This window comes from Scyliorhinus torazame, chromosome 13, assembly GCF_047496885.1.
Source record: "Scyliorhinus torazame isolate Kashiwa2021f chromosome 13, sScyTor2.1, whole genome shotgun sequence".
Classification (NCBI taxonomy): Eukaryota; Metazoa; Chordata; class Chondrichthyes; order Carcharhiniformes; family Scyliorhinidae; genus Scyliorhinus; species Scyliorhinus torazame.
Window position 1 is genome coordinate 173765316 of NC_092719.1, and position 20847 is coordinate 173786162.

General features: G+C 43.0%; 1 protein-coding gene across 9 annotated transcripts in view; it reads left to right on the forward strand.

Moving 5' to 3' along the window:
- The window catches only part of LOC140388384 (ERC protein 2), a 1175365-nt gene that overhangs the window by 694947 nt on the left and 459571 nt on the right, over window positions 1–20847 (forward strand). For all 9 annotated transcript variants that reach the window (XM_072472461.1, XM_072472462.1, XM_072472470.1 and 6 more), the window contains one exon: window positions 11843–12003. In XM_072472461.1, coding sequence (XP_072328562.1) covers window positions 11843–12003 — 161 coding nt within the window. The remainder of the gene's footprint in view (window positions 1–11842; window positions 12004–20847) is intronic.

A 20847-nucleotide genomic window follows, 5' to 3' on the forward strand; every position in this document is an offset into this window, starting at 1 on the left:
CTGAGCAAGTTTACTTTCATAATCTATCTTACTCCTCTTTATAGCTTTTTTAATAGCTTTCTGTTGCCCCCTAAAGATTTCCCAGTCCTCTAGTCTCCCACTAATCTTTGCTACGTTGTATGCGAGATCGAGACCTCTCCATGGTCCAAGGTGGGAATCGACCTTTTTGACGCCAATGGGCGTGACTATGTGCTCATCATAGATTACTTCTCAAATTACCCGGAAGTTGTGAAGCTGTCAGACCTCACATCAAGGACAGTCATCAAGGCCTGCAAGGAGACATTTGTCAGGCATGGTATTCCACTCACTGTCATGAGTGACAATGGTCCCTGCTTCCACAGCCAAGAGTGGTCTAATTTCACCAAGTCGTACCAATTCAACCACATTACCTGAAGCCCACATTACCCGCAGTCCAACGGGAAGGTCGAGAAAGGGGTCCATATAGTGAAGCAACTGCTCTGCAAGGCTGCGGACTCTGCTTCTGACTTCAACCTTGTGCTCTTGGCATACAGGGCAACCCCTCTGTCCACCGGTATGTCTCTGGCTCAACTCCTCATGAATAGAGACCTGCGTACGACTGTTCCAGCCATACACTTACCAGACCTGGATCACCTCCCAGTGCTGCAAAAGGTGCAGCAACTCAGGAACCGGCAAAAGCTGACGTACGATGCTCATGCTACCGATTTGCCTGTGCTATGTCCGGAAGATGCTGTTCGGATCAAGTTACCTGATGGATGCTGGTCAGCTCCAGCTGTTGTTGTTCGACAGGCTGCTCCCCGATCGTTTGTAGTTCGTATGGCTGATGGCTCCATTGTCAGGCGCAACAGAAGTGTACTGCGCAAAGTTGCCTGCCCACCACCAGATCTTACTTTTCCAGATGTTTGTTATGCCTCCTCCGGACACCTCGCACCATGAGGCCACCAATCTGGCAGCAATCCCGCCTGTCAAGGCGCCGTCTTCCCCACCTCCACCTCTCAGGCGGTCGACAAGGATCCGATGCAAGCCCCAAAGATTGGACTTATAGAAATTTATCTTGTAAATGTTGTTCTGTATCTGCACGCTAGACCCCTCATGTATATATTCATCCACTCGCCATTTAATGTAAATAGTCATACATGTAAATACAGTCGCATATGCTCCAAGCAACCAACAATTTTTTTTAAAAAGGGGGGATGTCATGATATGCACTCATGTACATAATGAGATACAGACAGGCAATGACAGACACCCAGTACAGCCAATCAACACAAAGGACAGAACACAACCAATCACCAGGCAGAACACTAGAGGATGGTCTCCCACTCTAAAACACACAAGGCATCAGTACTCTGCCTCTTTCCACTGGTGCCAACTGTAGTGACAGTCAGGATGTATATATCAATTTGCACCTTCTACATGTGGCTCAGAGCTAGTCTGGTCTTGGTAGTTATAACAAGCACGCTTAGATTAGTAGAGTGTCAAACCCACAGCAAACTGTGGCACTGCTTAACAAGTTCAATGAAGCGTATTGAACCAACATCGCAATTTGGAGTCTACTTTCAAGTACAACCGCATCCAGTTGTAGTCCGTGTTACCCCAGGTGACTAACACGACAACGTGCATTTAGGGAGGTCCGGTAGTTATTGGACCCTCAAGTTAAAAGGGGCTTCTGATGGAAGCAATCCCCCCACCCCCTCAAGGTCCAAACCTGATTATTTGGCCACTTAAGGGCCTCAATTGGGGCAAGGGCTGGCACGTGGCCTGTCTGAGGCCTCACCCGCTTGCACCAGTCTAAAATTGGTGAGAGGTAAAGATGCGTGACTCCTCAGTGGGAAGCCAATCCGTGCCTTGCTTCCCCCCTCCCCCCCCCCCCCCCCCCCACACCACCACCTACAAACATGCCAGTGGGGCAGCCCAGTAGAAAGCCTATCCATGCTGCTTCAAGCTTTATCCCCCCCCCCCCCACCACCACCACCACCAACGTAAAATTCAGGCCCATATTTCAAAAATGTTGTTTTCACTAATTTTGTTAGCAACTCCAAACTTAAAATGATAAGTGAGTGTTTTTATCCGTTTTTTTAAGATGCAGACAATTTAGCCCACAATTAATGTTTTGGGAAGAATTAAATGATTAATTGCAAACAAAACTAAATGCTACCTTTTCCTTACACAAAGGAACAAAAGTGGTGGTTGGGGGGGTGGTGGGATGGGGATGGGTTCCGTACCTACCAGCATCCAGTAATTTTACACACAGGTGTTGATGATCATTCTACCTCAGGCAAGGGCTCAGTTGTGCAGCTGTTCCACGCATTCTGGCAGAATGACACAATGATAACCAAAGAGTATTTAATATTGCAGTATTTCTTTACATGCAGAAGGATCCAGATGGCTTCCATTTTTAAAAAAAATGACAGCTCCAGAGGCACTAAAATTGACTGTTTTTAGCATAATGTTTCTGTCTTACTTCTGCATTGTTGCTATGCAACTACAGCCATCATCTTTAATCAGTCTATTATCTTGCATAATTTTTCCTTAATTCACCCTGATTTACGATGTTGTCTTCTCAGAGAGATGAAAACTGTGCCACGTAATTTGAATCATTTTCTATAGCTCAGCAGTGGTGCACCCCTTAGTTAAGGTCTGCACTTAGTGTTGCTGACATTGTGCAGAGTGATCAGATTGACAGTACTGTATAATTGCATGGTGTAAAATCCAGCTCCTCACTCTGGCACTCACATACTGCCAATTCCCAATGTTTTAAAGAGGGATGTTAAACTACATGATTTCACTTAAAGCTAATATTGTCTGTTTAATCCTCGTAGCTGTCCCGATTCCCCCCCCCCCCCCCCCCCCCGCCCGCCCGCCCGCCCCAGCTTTTACAAACCTGATCGGTTGACGTACAAACATGATTTTGTTTTGGTAAAAGTGAAATAAAAATCTGGTTGTTACTCAAGACAGCAGAAAAGCTAAGAGGTGGAAGTAACCCAAGTTATCTTATTCAAATTGTCATTTGTCTATCTTATAATCGTTACTATCTCTCTTGTACAATTTCCGTTTAATATAAAGGCTATGCCAGTCCAAGATCAGAAGAATTTGTTTCTGTGTGAGCTTTTCCAGGCAATTCTTTACAATGGGGGTGGGTTGATAATTCCAGTCACATACTCTTACATAAACAAATGTGCATCACAGAACAGCTTCAGATAATCTCTTTTCACTGACAGGGTTAAAAATGCAGTGCAAATGGGCATTAATGGCTGGCTAAGTTGCAATAAAAGCTCGTAAATTCCTGGAGTAACAAACAGTGCAATGGAATAAAAAAAACTCTGACACAAACTCAAAAAAAGACCTGAATTTTGCATTGTGTAAATGCAACATATGACACTGCTTAAAGGTATGCGTGCATTTTTGAGGTATTTATAGGATTATATATTCAATTATTTAAAATATATATCTGTGCCGTAGCAAACGAAGTGTCAGCAGACTGAATGTAGTTCCCTGTGAAAAGGTCATTCCAACACAAAACTTCTCAAATTCCTCACTATTTCCAGAATCTGATTCCAACAGGGATAAGAATCTCTTCTAAGAGATAAGAAACGTAATAGGAAGTTATTTTCTAAGATCCTTAATTGAAGTTTGTGGTTATTTTTGCTGTGCTTTAACTGACTTTGGTGTGCTACATGCTGACATTCAATCTTAAGTGGAAAACGTTTTTGTTCCCCAGATAGCCGTCACTCATCTTACTCGGTATATAAAGAATAAAACAAGACTTGGTTTGTTCTGTTCTTAATTCATATCTCTTATTATTTTAGAAGCTAAATATATGATGCGTTCGATTGAACCCCACCGGAAAACAACAGAACTCGGTTTTATTTTTATTCAGTGACGTCAGTTCCCTCTCCCTTTCCTTCTTACCCCACTCTGCTACTGCCCTGGCTTTTTGCCCAATGTGTTTATCAGAGAGAATACATTTTGTAATCTACGATTAACTTCACGTCTCTGAGTTCAGGAGGCACACAGCATCTTCTCTTCCCCAACTCCACCTGATGGCACAGCATTCAGGATTCTTGACCTCTCCGCTCTCCCCAACTCCTTGCTTCTGTATTCACCTTTCAAAGCTTTCTTCAAAACCTTCCTCCTTCCTAATCCTCCTGTTGATTCATGCATCTGCTTTTGTCCTCTGTGAAGCATGTTAGGTTACTTACTGTGGTGCCCATACTAAAACGGCTGCTGAATTTTCTTTGTCCTCGACCTAAAATCCTCAACCTAAAAGTTGGGTCATTTCTGCAGTATGTACGTTATTATTTAAATGAATTAACTTGTTAAAAGAAGCTAGGTAGCTCATCATCGGTGGCTCTTAAACTACCAACCACATGTGTGCTGAAGTTTTATTCGCACTGAACTGTACTGTTAAATCTACTTTACGGAAAAAGTGACACAGTATCATTTAATACTTAGAAATCCCCCTCCTGCCCCTCAGCTGAGAATGCTGAATGGGGACCAGAAACTGTCTTGGATTACTATCTAAATTTCTAATCCATAGATAAGAGGCGAGGCACAAGTGTGGGGAAAATACCAAATTTATGAGCATTTTTCTTGCCCAGACATTTGCGTTACATGAACACAAGTCAGGTCAGTGACCATGTGCAGTATTTGAGCTGAGCCCAATGCACCTATGATCATCAGAACAACCAACATTGGCAAATCTGACTTTTTTGGCCTCTTTATGCCTGTGCAGTAAAGTTAATTTTCGTATCCTAGCTGATATCCAGACTGAGATCAACAGACTCCACTCAGAATGGTAATCAGGACCTGGAAGATATACTGAGCAGGACGTTAACCAAGTAGGTGACTATTGGAGGAAATTTGTGTGCTTCAGTCTTTATCCAATGGCTAGGATTTTGCAATCAGTGACACGCCAGCGGCCTCAGAGAAAGTTGCCCACAAACATCTTGTATTCTCTGTGGTGCAGGCCTCTCCTTTCCTGACCTTACTTTGGATTTGGAGCCCTGTCAAGGGGATTCTCCAGGGGTCCAGCAACAATAACGTCATGAAGCAGGGTAAATAGCCAATCACATTGAACTAGTCTCGCATAAGGCAAACCAGGCGTGAAAACCACTTAATGTTTTTCAATTTAATTTGACGCATAACAAAGTAAATGATTGGAACATCCATATGGGATTAAGGTAGTAGCTAAATTATAAAAAGTTTAAAAATGTGAAATTTCTTGTAGTGGAGAAATTTGACATTCAACAAATATAAAATTACTCTTTATAGAATGTAGTGATTGATTTATTGTCACATGAACTGAAGTACAGTGAAAAGTATTTTTCTGCGGCCAAGGGAACGTATACAGTACGTACACAGTGGACAAAAAGAATAATCAACAGAGTACATTGACAAATGGTACATCGGCAAACAGTGATTGGTTGTAGTGCGGAACAGGGGCCAAACAAAGCAAATACATGAGCAAGAGCAGCATAAGGCGTCATGAATAGTGTTCTTACAGGGAACAGATCAGTCCGAGGGAGAGTCGTTGAGGAGTCTAGTAGCAGTGGGGAAGAAGCTGTTCCTATGTCTGGATGTGCGGGTCTTCAGACTTCTGTATCTTCTGCCTGATGGAAGGGTCTGGAAGAGGGCAAAAGCCTGGGTGTAAGGGGTCTCTGATAATGCTGTCTGCCTTCCTGAGGCAGCGGGAGGTGTAGACAAAATCAATGGGAGGATGGCAAGCTTGTGTGATGCGTTGGGCTGAGTTCACCACAGTCTGCGGTTTCTTGAGATCTTGGGCCGAGCAGTTGCCATACCAGTCTGTGATGCAGCCGGATAGGATGCTCTCTATGGCACATCTGTAAAAGTTTGTGAGACGGCGCAGGCATGCCGAATTTCTTTTGCTTCCATAGGAAGTAGAGACGTTGTTGGACTTTCTTGACTGTTCCATCTACGTGAGTGGACCAAGACAGACTGTTGGTGATGGTGACCCCCAGGAACTTAAAGCTTTTGATCACCTCCACTTCGGAGCCATTAATGTAGACAGAGGTGTGTGTCATGCTAGGCTTCCTGAAGTTGATAATCAGTTCCTTGGTCTTTCCAACATTTAGTGAGAGGTTGTTTCCGGTACACCATGCAACCAAGTGATCTCGCTCCCTTTTGTAGTCTGATTTTTCGTTGTTTGAGATGGACCCACCACAGTCGTATCATCCACAAACTTATAGATTGAATTGGAATTGAATCTTGCCACACAGTTGTGTCTCTATAGGGAGTACAGTAAAGGACTGAGCACACATCCTTGTGGGGCCCGCTGTTGAGGACTACTGTGGAGGAGATGCTGTTACCTATCCTGACAGATTGCCGTTTGTTGGTGAGGAAGACAAGGACACAGCTGCACAGGGAGGGGTCAAGTCCAAGATTACAGAGTTTGGTTATTAGTCTTGTCGGGATAATGGTGTTGAAGGCGGAGCTGTAGTCTATGAACAGCAGTCTGACGTAGGTGTCCTTGTTGTCAAGGTGTTCGAGTGTTGATTGTAGGGCCAGGGAGATAGCATCTGCTGTGGACTGGCTGCAGCGATAGGCAAACTGCAGTGAATCGAGACCGTCTGGGAGGCTGGTGTTGATCCGCCTTATGACTAGCCGCTCCCAGCATTTCATGATAACACACATCAGGGCCACCTGTTTAGCAGTAATTATGAACTTAGTTCTCCAGTTTCATCTCATTCAATAAGGTGTACATTTTTCAAGGACCTTCACAGGGAGACTGAGTGTGAGAGTATAGGTTCTCACCAGTTCAGTGATTTCTGGTTGATTACAGTGGAGTGCACTCTCTGAGAAGCATAGACTCATTGACCGCAACATCTGGCTATCCATGTTTAACTGCACGTGTGTGGACTCCAGAAGTTGCTTCAGAGGAGTAATGACACCAAACGTTGACAGTTCTGCGGTCATTACAACTGCAAAATCTGGACCAGTAGTTTTATTATTGTTTTAAGCATGTGATCTGGTTTCCCACGTCCTGGAGCTAAATTATGCATGAGTTGATTTGAATCCAATAACGAATTTTAAATACTCTAGTGTATTATAGGAAACTAATTTTGTCGAGCTAGAAACCCGATTTAAGTTAACTGTTTTCTATCCATTGGGTGATACATTTTTTTCTTTGTCTCAATAATTTTTTTGGTTGTTTATTTTTATAAATTTAGAGTATCCTTTTTTTTTCCTATTAAGGGGCAATTTAGGGTGGCCAATTCACCTACCCTGCTCGTCTTTTTGGGTTGTGGGGGTGAGACCCACGCAAACACGGGGAGAATGTGCAAACTCCACACGGACATTGACCCGGTACCGGGGTCGAACCCGGGTCTTGTTTCAATAATTAATGGATTGCATCCATTTAAAAAATAATATCAATATTTCCTGATGGAAGAAAATTTAAAAACAGTGGGTTTCCTCCGGGTGCTCCTGTTTCCTCCCACAGTCCAAAGGTGTGCAGGTTAGGTGGATTGGCCATGCTAAATTGTCCCTAAGTGTCCAAAGTTTAGGTGGGGTTCCGGTCTAGGGTGGGGGAGTGGACCTAGTTGGGGTACTCTTTCGGTGAGTCGGTGCAGACTCGATGGACCGAAAGGTCCTCTCCTGTACTGTCGGGATTCTATGATTCTAACCCACTTTTTAAAGAGTTTACGCCGTGCTTACTCATCACATAGCCATCCCAACTAATGTGACACCTGTTTCACAAATTTGGTCCATGCAGGGCCATTCAGCAAATTTTAACAACACTCAACAAAGATCAAGCATTCAATTGCAAGATGACCCTGCATTAGCTCTATTTTCAGGGCCAGTCCTAGTGCTACCCAGTGGCTGCAGCATGGCTTGTGGATGACTGCTGGCTTTCAGTGGGATGGGCTGTAGATGGCTTTGCAGGATGCTCGTGAGTAGTTTGGCCTGCCGTATCATGCCCCAAATGGCAACAGCAAGAGCGCCGGCAGATGGTGGTGGAGCATAAATGTTGCTATCCTGAGAGAGGACAGCAGGCTCGTGCACCATGATGCCCTTGCCATTCCACTGGCCACACCTCAGCAGTCCTAATAAGCTGTTGCAGTACATTTATTGGGGCCTGCGTGTCTCTTTGAGCTAAGCAATCTGAGCAGTAGTTTGAGGCTGAATGGCGTCAAACTGGACTTGCAAGGATCTCATGATCTCTGTCTGAACTGCCACTGCAGCATTGGTATTGGGTGGCTTCCACCAGTGCTGCAGTGGAAGCTGTGATAGCAACCACCAAACAGTCAATCATAGTTGTTTCTGTTAGCTGTCATGTAGGTGATCTCCATCTCACACTGGAAAGGATGTGCTCCAAGCTCTCCTCCATACTCCTTGCCAATGCCAGGCTATCGAACAGACTTGACATCTTGTGCATGCTCATCAACACTCTCCTGTGTGCTGTCCCATCAAGGTCCTCATTTGGGTCCCCGATGGCAGAACTTTGCTTTAACTTCATTTTCTGGGAGTTTGTGCACAAACTATCGTTTCCCTCATTCTGGTTTTAGTTCACTTATACCCACAGATGCACAACATCAGATCGCAACTCAATACTTGGCTATAAACCTCATGCAGTTCCAATACCTGAGCCGATGGCTGCAAGTGTTGGATCAATCGCTGGTGCTTTCCTAATCTCGGGTATTGGTTTGTTCTCTCTCCTCCTCCTGGGTCTACAAGGGCTGGCCAGGCAGCAGTCATTGGCGTTTTAAAGCATAAACGCAGAAGAGGAGAGTTGGGGCAAGGGAGGGGACTGGAGAGATAAGCACGCGGTCTATTGTCTCACCATCCGCACCTTTCATTTCATTTCAAATCTCAGAGTGAGGAGGAAGCTGAGAAGGGCAGATTGCAGTAATTTACTGTCATCCTCAGTGGTCCCAGGGGCGGTGGAGACTTCCCCAGTCAGCTTCTATGATTTTCCCATCAGTTATGGGCCAATGTGTTCCTCAAGAAAGGTCAGAATGGCAATGAGTTTGTGTCACTTAGTGTAGGTGATGCGCCTGCCATTGTCAAATAGCTGGAGGGTATGTGTAGGCTCACATCTGTGGAATGTGTGGATAAGGTGGAGTTTCCTAATGTTCGGCATTGAGTCCTGAGTGCTAGTGAATGCTGATTGGGGTGTGTTGCCTTGAGCAGTGGGAGAGGCTGATGGTTTGATGGGTATGAGGGGTGTTGTGACTACTGGTCTTGGCCATATGTATGAGGTCATTAAAAACATTTCTGGCACTGCTGCATGGATTCTTAGAGTGCCCTGAGATTCGTGCCTCTCCAACATAGCATCCCTGAATCCTGGAACCTTCTCCTTCAGCTCCATTTTTCTTCACCCTCAATCTGCAACATTTGTCTTTTTTGCAGTCGTCTTCTCCAGGGTGAGTCCCCCTTAGGAGGGACAAGACTGCCTTTAGAAACTGGAGGCTAGTGAAAATGCATGCTAACCTCACACGCTCTTAGCCCCCCCCTCCCACTTCCCAAACATGCTCTACTTATTCCAGACAATTTGTTGACCCCTGCTGTGATAAAAGCAGAGATTTTTCCAGAGATCTGTGCCATTTCTCCCCTTGATAGTTGCACCAAAATGACATAAAAGGTGGATAAAATCCAATAAACCAGGCTCCTATTTATCTTGATATTCTTGGCCAGTCTGGCAAACACTAGACTAAGAAAGTAAAAACTATTTGCTCAATGCTTTATCAGCTATTTTTATAAATTAGAGGATAAATTGCACTATGTTTAAACACTTAAATTATGTGAACGTACCTACAAAGTGTTCAGCTCGCCAATACGGACTGCATTCTTGTGTTTGGTTTGATGGATGAAATTCCCAAGAACAGAAAATGGAGTGCGCATGCTAGAGATGGAAAGTTAAATCGAGGTGATGCCAAGGGTGCTTAAAAAAAAAACCCTACCTAACATAAGGATGTGTATTTGTTGCCCCTTTCCAAGAGGATCTTATGTCACTATTATATAGATATTACTTTTGTTGGCACAAGCATCCTTTTTCTTCTTATAATAATCTATATTTTTCCAGTCAGCATTATTTTGATGTCACGGGAACTAATTTATTTTAAATGGGTCACCATCAGTGTCGATGTTGATCAGAAAATTTAGGCTATTTTGCTTTTAATTCAAGATAATAGGTGATTATTCTACAATGAATGTATTGATGGTATTATTGTACAAAGGCTCATATCTTCCTTCCCAATCACCACCGGTCTGAATTTAATCTAGTGTGAGCTGAGATGAAAACCTAATGGGTCCATATGGGCTATGATCTTCATTATTCATTAGTTTGGGCAGCACGGCAGCACAATGATTAGCACTGTTGCTTCACAGCGCCAGGACCTGGGTTTGATTCCCGGCTTGGGTCACTGTCTGTGTGGAGTCTGCACAGTCTCCCTGTGTATGCATGGGTTCCGTCCTGATGCTCCGGTTACCTCCCACAGTCTAAAGATGTGCAGATTAGGTGGATTGGCCACGCTAAATTGCCCTTCGTGTCCAAAACGGTTAGACAGGGTTACGGGAATGGGGGGGGAAGGTGTGGGGTGCTCTTTCCAAGGGTCGGCACAGACCTGATGGGTCGAATGGCCTCCTTCTGCACTGTAAACTCTATGGGCGGGATTCTCCCAGCCCGGGGCCGGGCCAGAGAATCCCTGCAACCGGGCCACGCCACCCCGACGCTGGCACGCGATTCTCTGCGGAGCGTCTGGCGCGGCGCCAGGCACGGGCCGCTATACGCGGCTGGTCCGCCGATTCTCCGGCCCGGATGGGCCGAGCGGCCGCTCTAAAAAGGCAGAGTCCCGCCGGCGCCGTCCACACCTGGCAGCCGGCGGGAACTCTGCGCGCAGGGTCGGGGGGGCGGCCTGTGAGGTGGGGGGGAGGGAGGCTCCGACCCCGGGAGGGGGCCTCCGATGGGGCCTGTTCCGCGATCTGGGCCCACCAATCGGCGGGCTGGCCTCTCGCTCCCCGGGCCTATTTTCTTCCGTGCTGGCCCCTGAACCCCCGCGCCATGGTGCGCCGCCACTGCGCATGCACGGATCCCGCAGCGCACTTTTCGCGCCGGGATGGGAGGCTAGAGCGGCGTGAACCGCTCCAGCGCCGTGGGGGCCAGAATCGGTACTCCCAGCGGCCCGTTCACACTGTCATGAAACCCGACGCCGTGGACACTTTGCCGCCGAATGACAGAATCCCGCCCCGAGTCTATGTCTAGTTGATTCTTCTATTGATTTGGGACAAAGTGCAATCTATTTATGATCTGCTTCTCATCTGGAAAGTTTTGAATTGGATTTAATCAGTCAGTACTAGTTTACCTCCGTCACACTTCAGGTATCAAGTTAGCAAATTTCTTTGCCATATGGTTGTGACAACAAATACAAGAACCAATTTTGCTTCATTATTTCATTACATCTTGTGGCCTTAAAGGGACACAGCAAAATTGCACCTCAATAGATATCTTGTAAAATCATATAATTCTCCTTTACTTATAAAGCATCACATCCTCTGGTTGTGACAACATAGGTTACAAAGGAACCCTGTCAGCACTCAATGACCTGTTGGTATTCTTAGACCATTATCTTACTGCTTTTATGAATTTGTAATCTACTTGATATCTGATGTTCAAATATAGAAACATTTAAATAAATAGATTGGCCGTTTTAATGTCATCCTATATCTTTAGTTGCCGGCATCTTTAGTTAACTGCAAACAAAGCTCCACTCTTGTTAGACACAGCTATGAATTTTCCAATTTAGAAAATGTGATGGCATTTCTTTCGACGTAGATCACAGAATTATTTCTAGTTTGTGAATTTAAGAGATTACTTGAAGTCTTACTGTGCATCTACTTCCAGTTAGAAGAGTTGATGGCCACTCTTGAGAAGACTAGACAGGAACTGGACTCCACCAAGGCCAAGCTGACCTCAACACAGCAATCTCTAGCTGAGCGGGAGGCACACCTTGCTAATCTACGGATAGAACGGAGAAAACAGTTAGAAGAAGTGCTAGAGATGAAGTAAGTACTTACTGAACAATCATTTGTCTTAATCACATTAATTCTTTGTATGTTTCATGTAAAAGGAGCAAAAGGTGCTTACTAAATAAGAACAACTTTATTTTGACTGTAAATGAAATTGACAGTGGTTTCTCAGTTGTGATAAAATATTTTTCAGTTTTATTTTACGAGCAATTCATGTTGTCACCAAAAGTGTGACATATTGGACATTCTTGTCACTAGGTTTGAGGCCATTTGTTCAGGTGTCTCTGCTGTTTCCCTTCCTTCCCTTAGCCCATTGGGTCAAACTTCACCAAAAGTTCTCCTCTCCCCTGGTCCTTTACGTGCACCTCTCTTCTGTATCTCCTCTTGTCATCTCCGACCTCCTCTTTCCCATGAGATCCACCTTTTGCTCCCTTGATTCTATTCCCACCAAACCATTGACCACCCAACTTCCCATCCTGGCACCATGTTGGCTGATGTTGTTAATGATTCCCTCTCCTCAGGTATTGTACCTCTCCACTTAAAATCTGCTGTCGCCACCCCTTCATCAACAAGACCGCATGACTTTGCAAACTACCACTCATCTCCATCTATCTAATCTGAAGCCATTAAATGTTTTGCCACCTTCCTTGGCCACCTTTCCTGGAACTTCATGTTTCAAAATCTTCTAACAAATTTCTTTCTCTGTCAAAGCACTGAAATGGCCCTTATCAAAGTCATAGGTCATATCCCATGTGACTGTGACAAAGGTAAAATATCTTTCTTAACTGTCTCTTTTTGATAAGGTTGATCACACCCTCTTTCCCCAACACCCCTCCTCAAATTGAGTGGAATTGCCCTTGCCTGGTTCCATTCTTATCTCTCTAAGAACCATCTGCAATAGTTTGTCTTTCTGATTGCACTTTCTCCGCGTGTCTGCATTGGTTTCCTCCAGGTGTTCCTACAGTCCAAAGAAATTCAGTTTGGGTGGATTGGCCATGCTAAATTGCCCCATAGTGTCCAAAGATGTGTAGGTTAGGTGGGGCTCTGGGGTTACGGAGATAGGGCGGGAGAGTGGGCCAAGGTAGGGTGCTCTTTCAGGTGGTCGATGCAGACTCAATGGGCTAAACGGCCTCCTTCTAACTGTCGGAACTCTATGGTTCTTGCACTGCTGTCTTTGGTGACTGCAGGGATCGATTTTTGACCCTCTTCCTATTTCTCATCTACATGCTGCCCTTTAGTGACACCATCTAAAAAAGGAAGCATGGTTGTGCATGTCTGTTGGCAATCCTTTATTACCACCACTGTCGACCTCTCCACTGCCCCTAATTTGTCACACGACTTGTTCTGGTAGAGCAGAAATTTCCTCCAACTAAATATTGAGAAGACTGAACCAATTGCCTTTGGCCTCAGACTCTGTTCACCTGCTACTGACTTCTGAACTTGACTATTCCAATGCTCTCCTGGCTGGCCTGCTAGTTCCATCTTCCATAAATATCCAAAGCTCTGCCCTTAATTCTCACCATTTCTCATTCACCCATCACGACTGGTTACTGACCTACATTGTCTCACAGTCAGGCAATATCTCCATTTTCAAACTCTCAACCTTGTTTTCAAATACTTCCATGGTATTGGCCCTCCCAACCGCTAAGCACCCCATAACCCTCTCAGACTATTTGTAGTGCCTTGCACATTCACCATTGGTGGCTGTGTCTTTAACTGCTTTGAAATCCGAGTCTTAACCTGTCCTCCTTTATTTTCACTACCTGTGCTTCTTAAAACCTACCTCTTTGATCGGGTGGCATAGTGGTTAGCACTGCTGCCTCACAGCTCCAGATTCCCAGATTCAATTCCGGCTTCGGGTGACTGGCAGTGTGGAGTTTGCACTTTCTCCCCATGTCTGTGTGGGTTTCCTCCGGGTGCTCCAGTTTCCTCCCACAGTCCAAAGATGTGCAGGTTAGGTGGATTGGCCATGCTAAATTGCCCCTTTGTGTCCAAAAGGTTAGATTTGGTTACAAGGATAGGATGGGTGCGTGGGCCTGGATAGGGTGTTTTTTCCAATGGCTGGTGCAGGCTCGATGGGCTGAATGGCCTCCTTCTGCACTGTAAATTCTATGATCTATGAAGATTTTACTCATCTCTCTAGTGCTGCCTTGTGTGTATCAGTGTCAGATTTTGTGTTTTGGGATGTTTTACATCAGTAGTTATATAGCCAAATGTTTTTTTGATTAACTTAATTTTTACATTGGTTGAAATGCTTTCATTGTTATGCACAATATTGTTTTAGTATTGTTAATTTTGCTCATAATGTGGCAGCCTTATAGAAAACGAAATCACACTTTATAGTGAGTGAGCTGGTTGCTGGTGAATTTTGCACAACATAGTGCAAGATATCTTACAGAGTTGATGCTGAAATTACAACTTAAATGCTTATTCCACTATTCTGATCGGGTTAAGAGGAAACCAGTCTAGTCATAAATGGTTAAAGACCACCAGACTGACCTACGTAAATTGACAAAGCGGTTTTGCAAAGATCAAATGTGCGTTAAAAGTTTCACTGTAATCTAGCGAACGCTTCATTGTCCTCGGCGATTTGCCAACATTGCAAGGATTTTCTTCATGAGTGCTCTCAAACAAAATTTAATGAGTTGTCATTGTAGTTGTGTTGGTCAAACTAACTTGTGCCTCTTTGATGAGATTACATGAATAGTCAGTTGTTGTATGAAGCTTGAACGTGTTGTCAACATCAGTTGTTGTCAACCAGCCAGTTTTTCATAGGTTGGAATTATAAGATTTGTGAAAATCGTCATACTGGATAATTCTCAAATTACTTGATTATCAAAGGAAAGGAACAGACCAACAAATTCTCTCTTGTTTTAAATCTGAACATGCTCAGTGAAATTGTGGGTTAAGTAAGATTTTTAGGTCACAAAAATTTATAAAATTGATCTATTGGCTGATTTACGGTTTGTAGAATGCATTGCATTTCACTTTTTATCATTTGTAAAAAGAGCTTTTCAGTCAGAGAAAACTATTTAATAGCTGAGTAAGGTTGTCAAGAAATCCCTGCTAGTACAGTGGTTAACACTGCTGCCTCACAGAGCCAGGGATCCAGGCTCAACTCCAGCCTTGGGTGACTGTGGAGTTTCCATTTTCTCCCCGTGTCTGCGTGGATTTCCTCTGGGTGCTCCGGTTTTCTCTCACAGTCCAAAGAAGTGCAGGTTAAGTGGATTGGCCATGCTAAATTACCCCTTCGTGTCTAAAAAGGTAAGGTAGAGTTACGGGGATAGGATGAGGGCGTGGGCCTAAATAGGGTGCTCTTTCAGAGGGCCAGTGCTGACTCGATGGGACAGGTGGCCTCCTTCTGCACTGCAGGATTTCTAACTCGGAAGCAGTGCAAATGAAATTAAACTGAATATATTGGTTTCAACTATTAACACATTCTGAGGCTTCAGTTATTCCACTTGTTTTGAAAAAAAGTCTAAAAATTTAAAATGCATGCTTCAGTGCCAAAATCATATTGCATTATTATCTCAGATTCATGCTTTCTCAAATTAGCAAATTGTTTATCCTCAAGTACAGATGGAAATGAACACACTTCTTTACTATGAAAAAGATTTTACAATAAATTGATAAAGTGCCCAGAAAGTTGACTAGACTGAGCATTTTCTTTTCACCTGGCGTCCTATCCTGCTTGGTTTTAGCATATTCTAAATCTAAGAATGTGAAATTAAGATAAAACTACAAAAATGGCAGCACCTTGAGATAGTCTTCATAAAGGTGTCAAAAAATGTGTCAAATTAAAATCTGTAATTTTTTTATTTACCTGACCTTTAAACTCATGTTTGTATTTTCCAATCATCTTCCTGTTCTGGCCGTTGCTGACAGATTCTGAAAGGATGCACCTTAAAAGATTATTATGAAGAGGCTCTTGGGGCTTCATTTTGGGAGAATGTTGTCTTTCCAGTCCCAGTTCAGTTACATTTTCACATTCTTTTGTCATGAGAATGTCACTTTAAGAAATGTTTGGCTGCTCATGTTACTGCAGTGATGTCAGAGCGTGGGTGGAGCTGAGCTCTGGTTCTGCTTTTTAGTTTCACTTTTAGAAAAAGCTTGGGTGTGTCTGGGTTTTTTAGTGTGTTGCAGCTGAAGTCAGCAAAAACAGCTGTACTGTTGATCTCTCTCTGCCATGAAGGATTATCTCTTAATCATTTGGTGAATTCAGAGTTATAAATGTTTTCAGTATTAAATGTAAACACTGATGTGCTTCTATTTAAAGGTTTGTTAAGTCTTCTGGGTGAAAAGGACAGCATACCGATTACTTAGTGTTGTATTCTTTGGGGGGTGTATTTGATTTACTGGTTGCTAAGATGTTCCCTGTTTGTTTTAGAAAGGTTAACTTGAGTTCATAGAATAAACATTGTTTTGTTTTTAAAAATACTTTTCCATTTCTGCTGTACCACACCTGTAGAGTGGACCGTGTGCTCCCCATACCACAATCTATTAAAAGTTGTGGGTCAGGTGAACTCCATGATACACCTTGGGGTTCTCTAAACCCTGACCCATAACACTTTGTACTGCATTATCATCACTTTAGAGCACTCTGACTATCAGAATAGGAAGCAGATAATGCTGCACTAACTGAGTTCCAGCTCAGTTATGTATTTTTTGCAAAATATCCCTGGGTAGTACTAAGCATCTCTTGTGTATTTTCCCATAAACTGTCAAAAACTATGAACACAGCCTGTAAAAGGAAATACTTGCAATTAGACTATTTTGTGGTATAAAAAAATGTTGTCTGGTTTTTAGCTAGTTCATTTATAAGGCCATGTGTAGCCCTATTGCTCTCAAGTTTGAAGTGCTTACATTAGCTATGAGTGGCCTGATGCAGACTGAGGTATGTATTTATTTTTTTAAATTCTTCATAGGACTTGGGTGTTGCTGGCAAGTACAGCAATTGTTGTCCACCCCTAATTGTCCTTCAACTGAGTGGCTTGCTTGACCATTTAAGAGGGCATTGTTGAAGACTAGAGACATTTTGTCGAAGCCTTTACTCTTGCACTCATCAGGAAAATTCACAAGAATTCCAATGTAATGGCAAACAGCAAATTTACACTATGAGAAGAGAGTGCTGATTTGTTGGCAAGTGGACTTGGATCAAAAGAAATGAAATGAAATGAAATGAAAATCGCTTATTGTCACAAGTAGGCTTCAAATGAAGTTACTGCGAAAAGCCCATAGTCACCACATTCCGGCGCCTGTTCGGGGAGGCTGGTACGGGAATTGAACCAATAGAGTTATTGGCATGGAAAATGCACCAGTTGATGGTGGCAGACAGTTAGCTTCCAAACATTGTTTGAAATTTAAGCCAGGTAGTGCGATTGCCCTGAGGAATAACAGTCACTTGTTTTGTTTAGCTGAACTAGGTGCAATGTGTGTACATGTTCATTCTGACTGAAAATAACAGGGCCTTCCATCTTAATATATGTTGCTTCCGGTACACACAAATGCACCACACTCAGAGCCTGGCTGAGAATCTTAGATTTGATGGCAGCGTACATTTTAGCACATTGAGGATTATTTCGCAAACATTGTTCAATCACAGAATCACATCTAATGGACATTGTGCTTTGGGTTTTGCAAGGAAAATAACTATTTCAACGAGCAGTAAAGGTCACATGTAGGTCAGAATAACAATTGCAAATTTCCTTCCGTAAAGGAAGTTAGTAAACCAGATGGATTTTTACAACCATCAATCATTTTTTCATTGTCATTATTCTCGAAATCCACTTTCAACTCCAGATAAATTAATTAATTGAATATTAATTCCACTAGCTGCTATGATTTGAACCCATGTTACCAGAGTATCAGCTTGGGCCTCTGGATTACTAGTCCAACGACATTACCTCTGTGCAACCACCATCCCACGCTCTACTGTTTTTCTACAAACAAATTTTTCAGTAGAGTTTTCCTGTTAATACGGAGATTTCTGGGTTATTTGGAGCAGTATTTTTCAGGCTGCATTGGAGTTAAAATGTGATGGAATGTTTGACTTTGGCACAACTCCGGTTCTTGAAACTTTCTGTTTCTGCCAGTGCTTGTACCCATTTCAGACAAATCGTGTTCAGTTGCTATGTTTTAACAACCCACAGGTACTAATATTTTGTACTGGCCTGCAGGCGGGTTGATGGACACGGTGAATGTTAGTCCTAACTTGACCCACCAGGTGGTGTACTTAAGAAGTGGCTTCCGCCCCTAAATGAATTTCTTTCCTTCCTCATATAATAAAGCCAAAGCTATTAAACGTTCCTTCGAAAGAGGGTCTAAGTATGAGACTGTGATTTGAAATTGGTCTGTTTAACACTAAAGCTGCCTCGCTATAAGACTCATCACTTTCCCTGAGACTGAAAATGGATCAAGCCATGAGGAAACAATTGTAGCCAGCTGGGTTTGTAAGGGGTCAGTAGTTAAAAAAACTGATGAACATTAACGCAGTGGAGGTCAGTTCTATCAAATAATATATTTTGAAGAATTTTCAAAACAGCCACATATAAATTTAGCATCTTCAGAAGTACGACTGGGTAATACAATTAACATTGATTATTTTAATTATTTTGGATAATATTTGAAATATGCATGTTTTGTACAAGACATTCACTACTGGAATAATTATAAAGAATTTTGAATCATCACCCAGTGCAGATAGGAGGTAATGTCCAAAATATTATACTAATTCACTTTGCATGTTATTGTGATGTCCCTGAAATATCAATTTAAATTTGAATAATTCCTGAAATCTGTTTACTATGTCATGTTTTAAAACCAGCTTCTGGGTGATCATTTTGATGATAGATTTGATCAGGAAAATGTATCAATGTGCATGTATAAAATTTCTAATTACTTTCTTTTGGATTGTCCATCTGGAACTGGAATATGCTCTACAGAAAGGGAATTGCCCTCAAGTAGTTCGTTTGTAGAATTCATGCTGGGAACATAAAGTCATATCCACAGTTAAATACTTCATGACACACAAAACAGCAGGATGTTGATACAACTGTGACTTCCACAGGATGTTATTTGAATTGTAGCAGACGTTCTTAAAAAAAACACGTTCTTTAAAAAGTCTATGATAGTGTTTGCACCTAAGCGCTGTAAGACAACAGTCCTTGACCAACTCTTTTCACACAGGCTTGCAAACATTGTAAAGATTAGAGGAAACCCAAACAAAGGCTTTGTTCATGGTGCAGATGAAATATATTGGAGTAAAGTGAGGAAATTCTTGCGTGAAAGGATCCAGCAAATGGGCAGAAAGCAGTAAAACCCCTGTGAATAAGAATGCATCCCAAGGATAGTGGTTGTTTATTTGGCAGTAAAACCCAAATCAATTTAAAACAAAGTGTGGTTGCCATGACATTATTGCAGTGTTTATTGGCCTTCAATTTGTGGGGGTTGTAATGGTCGAGTGTCAGGGTTCATCGTTCATCGTCATTACCACTCTGAATCTGACCGCAATTTCAGGAATTAGCACAAACATGGATGCATGCCATAGGCTGTGCAGTGTAGCCCCACCCCAAACCAGCAAATCTGTAAAATCAAATGCTCTCGTCAGAACTTCCCTTTTTCTGTTCTTATACCATTGTTAGAAATCCTATGAAGTATTATTCAATCGTCAGAACTAGGTTTTAATGCCAGGCTAACCCTGAAAAATTAGATGGAATATTGTGAAATGTCACCTTTATGATTAATTACTAGATATTCTGCAGTTTTAAAATTAAAGATTTTTCATGATATTTCAACCTCTATCTTCACCCCTTATGCTTGACTCAATCTCTCTTTTGTCCTGCATAACATTTCTGAGAAGGGATTTGATTTTACTGCTTTTCGTTTCTTAATTTGCTGTCTGTGAGAATTCTTTAATGTGATTGTCTGCTTGGACAACTTGATGACATCATTGCAACCTCATGGTGGGAATTCATCTTTTTCTTTTTTAAACTTGGAGACCCAATTCATTTTTTCCAATTAAGGGGCAATTTAGCGTGACCAATCCACCTACCCAGCGCATCTTTTGGGTTGTGGGGGCGAAACCCACGCAAACACGGTGAGAATGTGCGAACTCCACACGGTCAGTGACTCAGAGTCGGGATCGAACCTAGGACCTCAGCCCGTGAGGCTGCAGGGCTAACCCACTGCACCCAGGAATTCATCTTTAAGAACACTATAATATTTTTAAAATGTTTTTTCTTGAGTTTTCATATTTTGTATCTACCAAATTATAAATTATACATTATCAAGAAAAAAAAACATGCAAAAACCTACACGGGTATTTACAAGTGAGTATCTACATAACAACTCTGGCCCTGACCCCGTTTAACTGGCATAAATATTTTGCATTCCCCAATATGGCTGAGACACATATATACAGGCATTTATATACAATTAGGTTTGGGCTCAGCTTGCCATCGGACCGGTCACTCGCGGATCTGGCCCTCCTGCCCGTAATTCGCATTCCTTTTATTGTCTTCAACCCTGCCCCATGAAGAGCTCTGGCTGACCTGATACCCCGAAGTACTCGACTTTTGGGCATGGCTCCACTCTCAATCCCACAACCCTGGACATGGCCTCGAAGAAGAGTGTCCAATGTCCGACAAGCCTGCGTCACACCGAGAACATGTGGGTGTGGTTGGCCGAGCATCCCTGGCACCATTTGCATTTGTCTTCCACCGGGAAGGCCCTGCTCCTTTGAGTTATGGTTAGGTGCACTCTGTGCACCATCATTAGCTATGTTAAGCTCAACCTTGTGCACATGGAGATGAAGTTCGCCCTGTGCAGTGCTTCAATCCAGAGTCCTCCCCTATCTCTATGTCTAGTTCCTCCTCACATTTT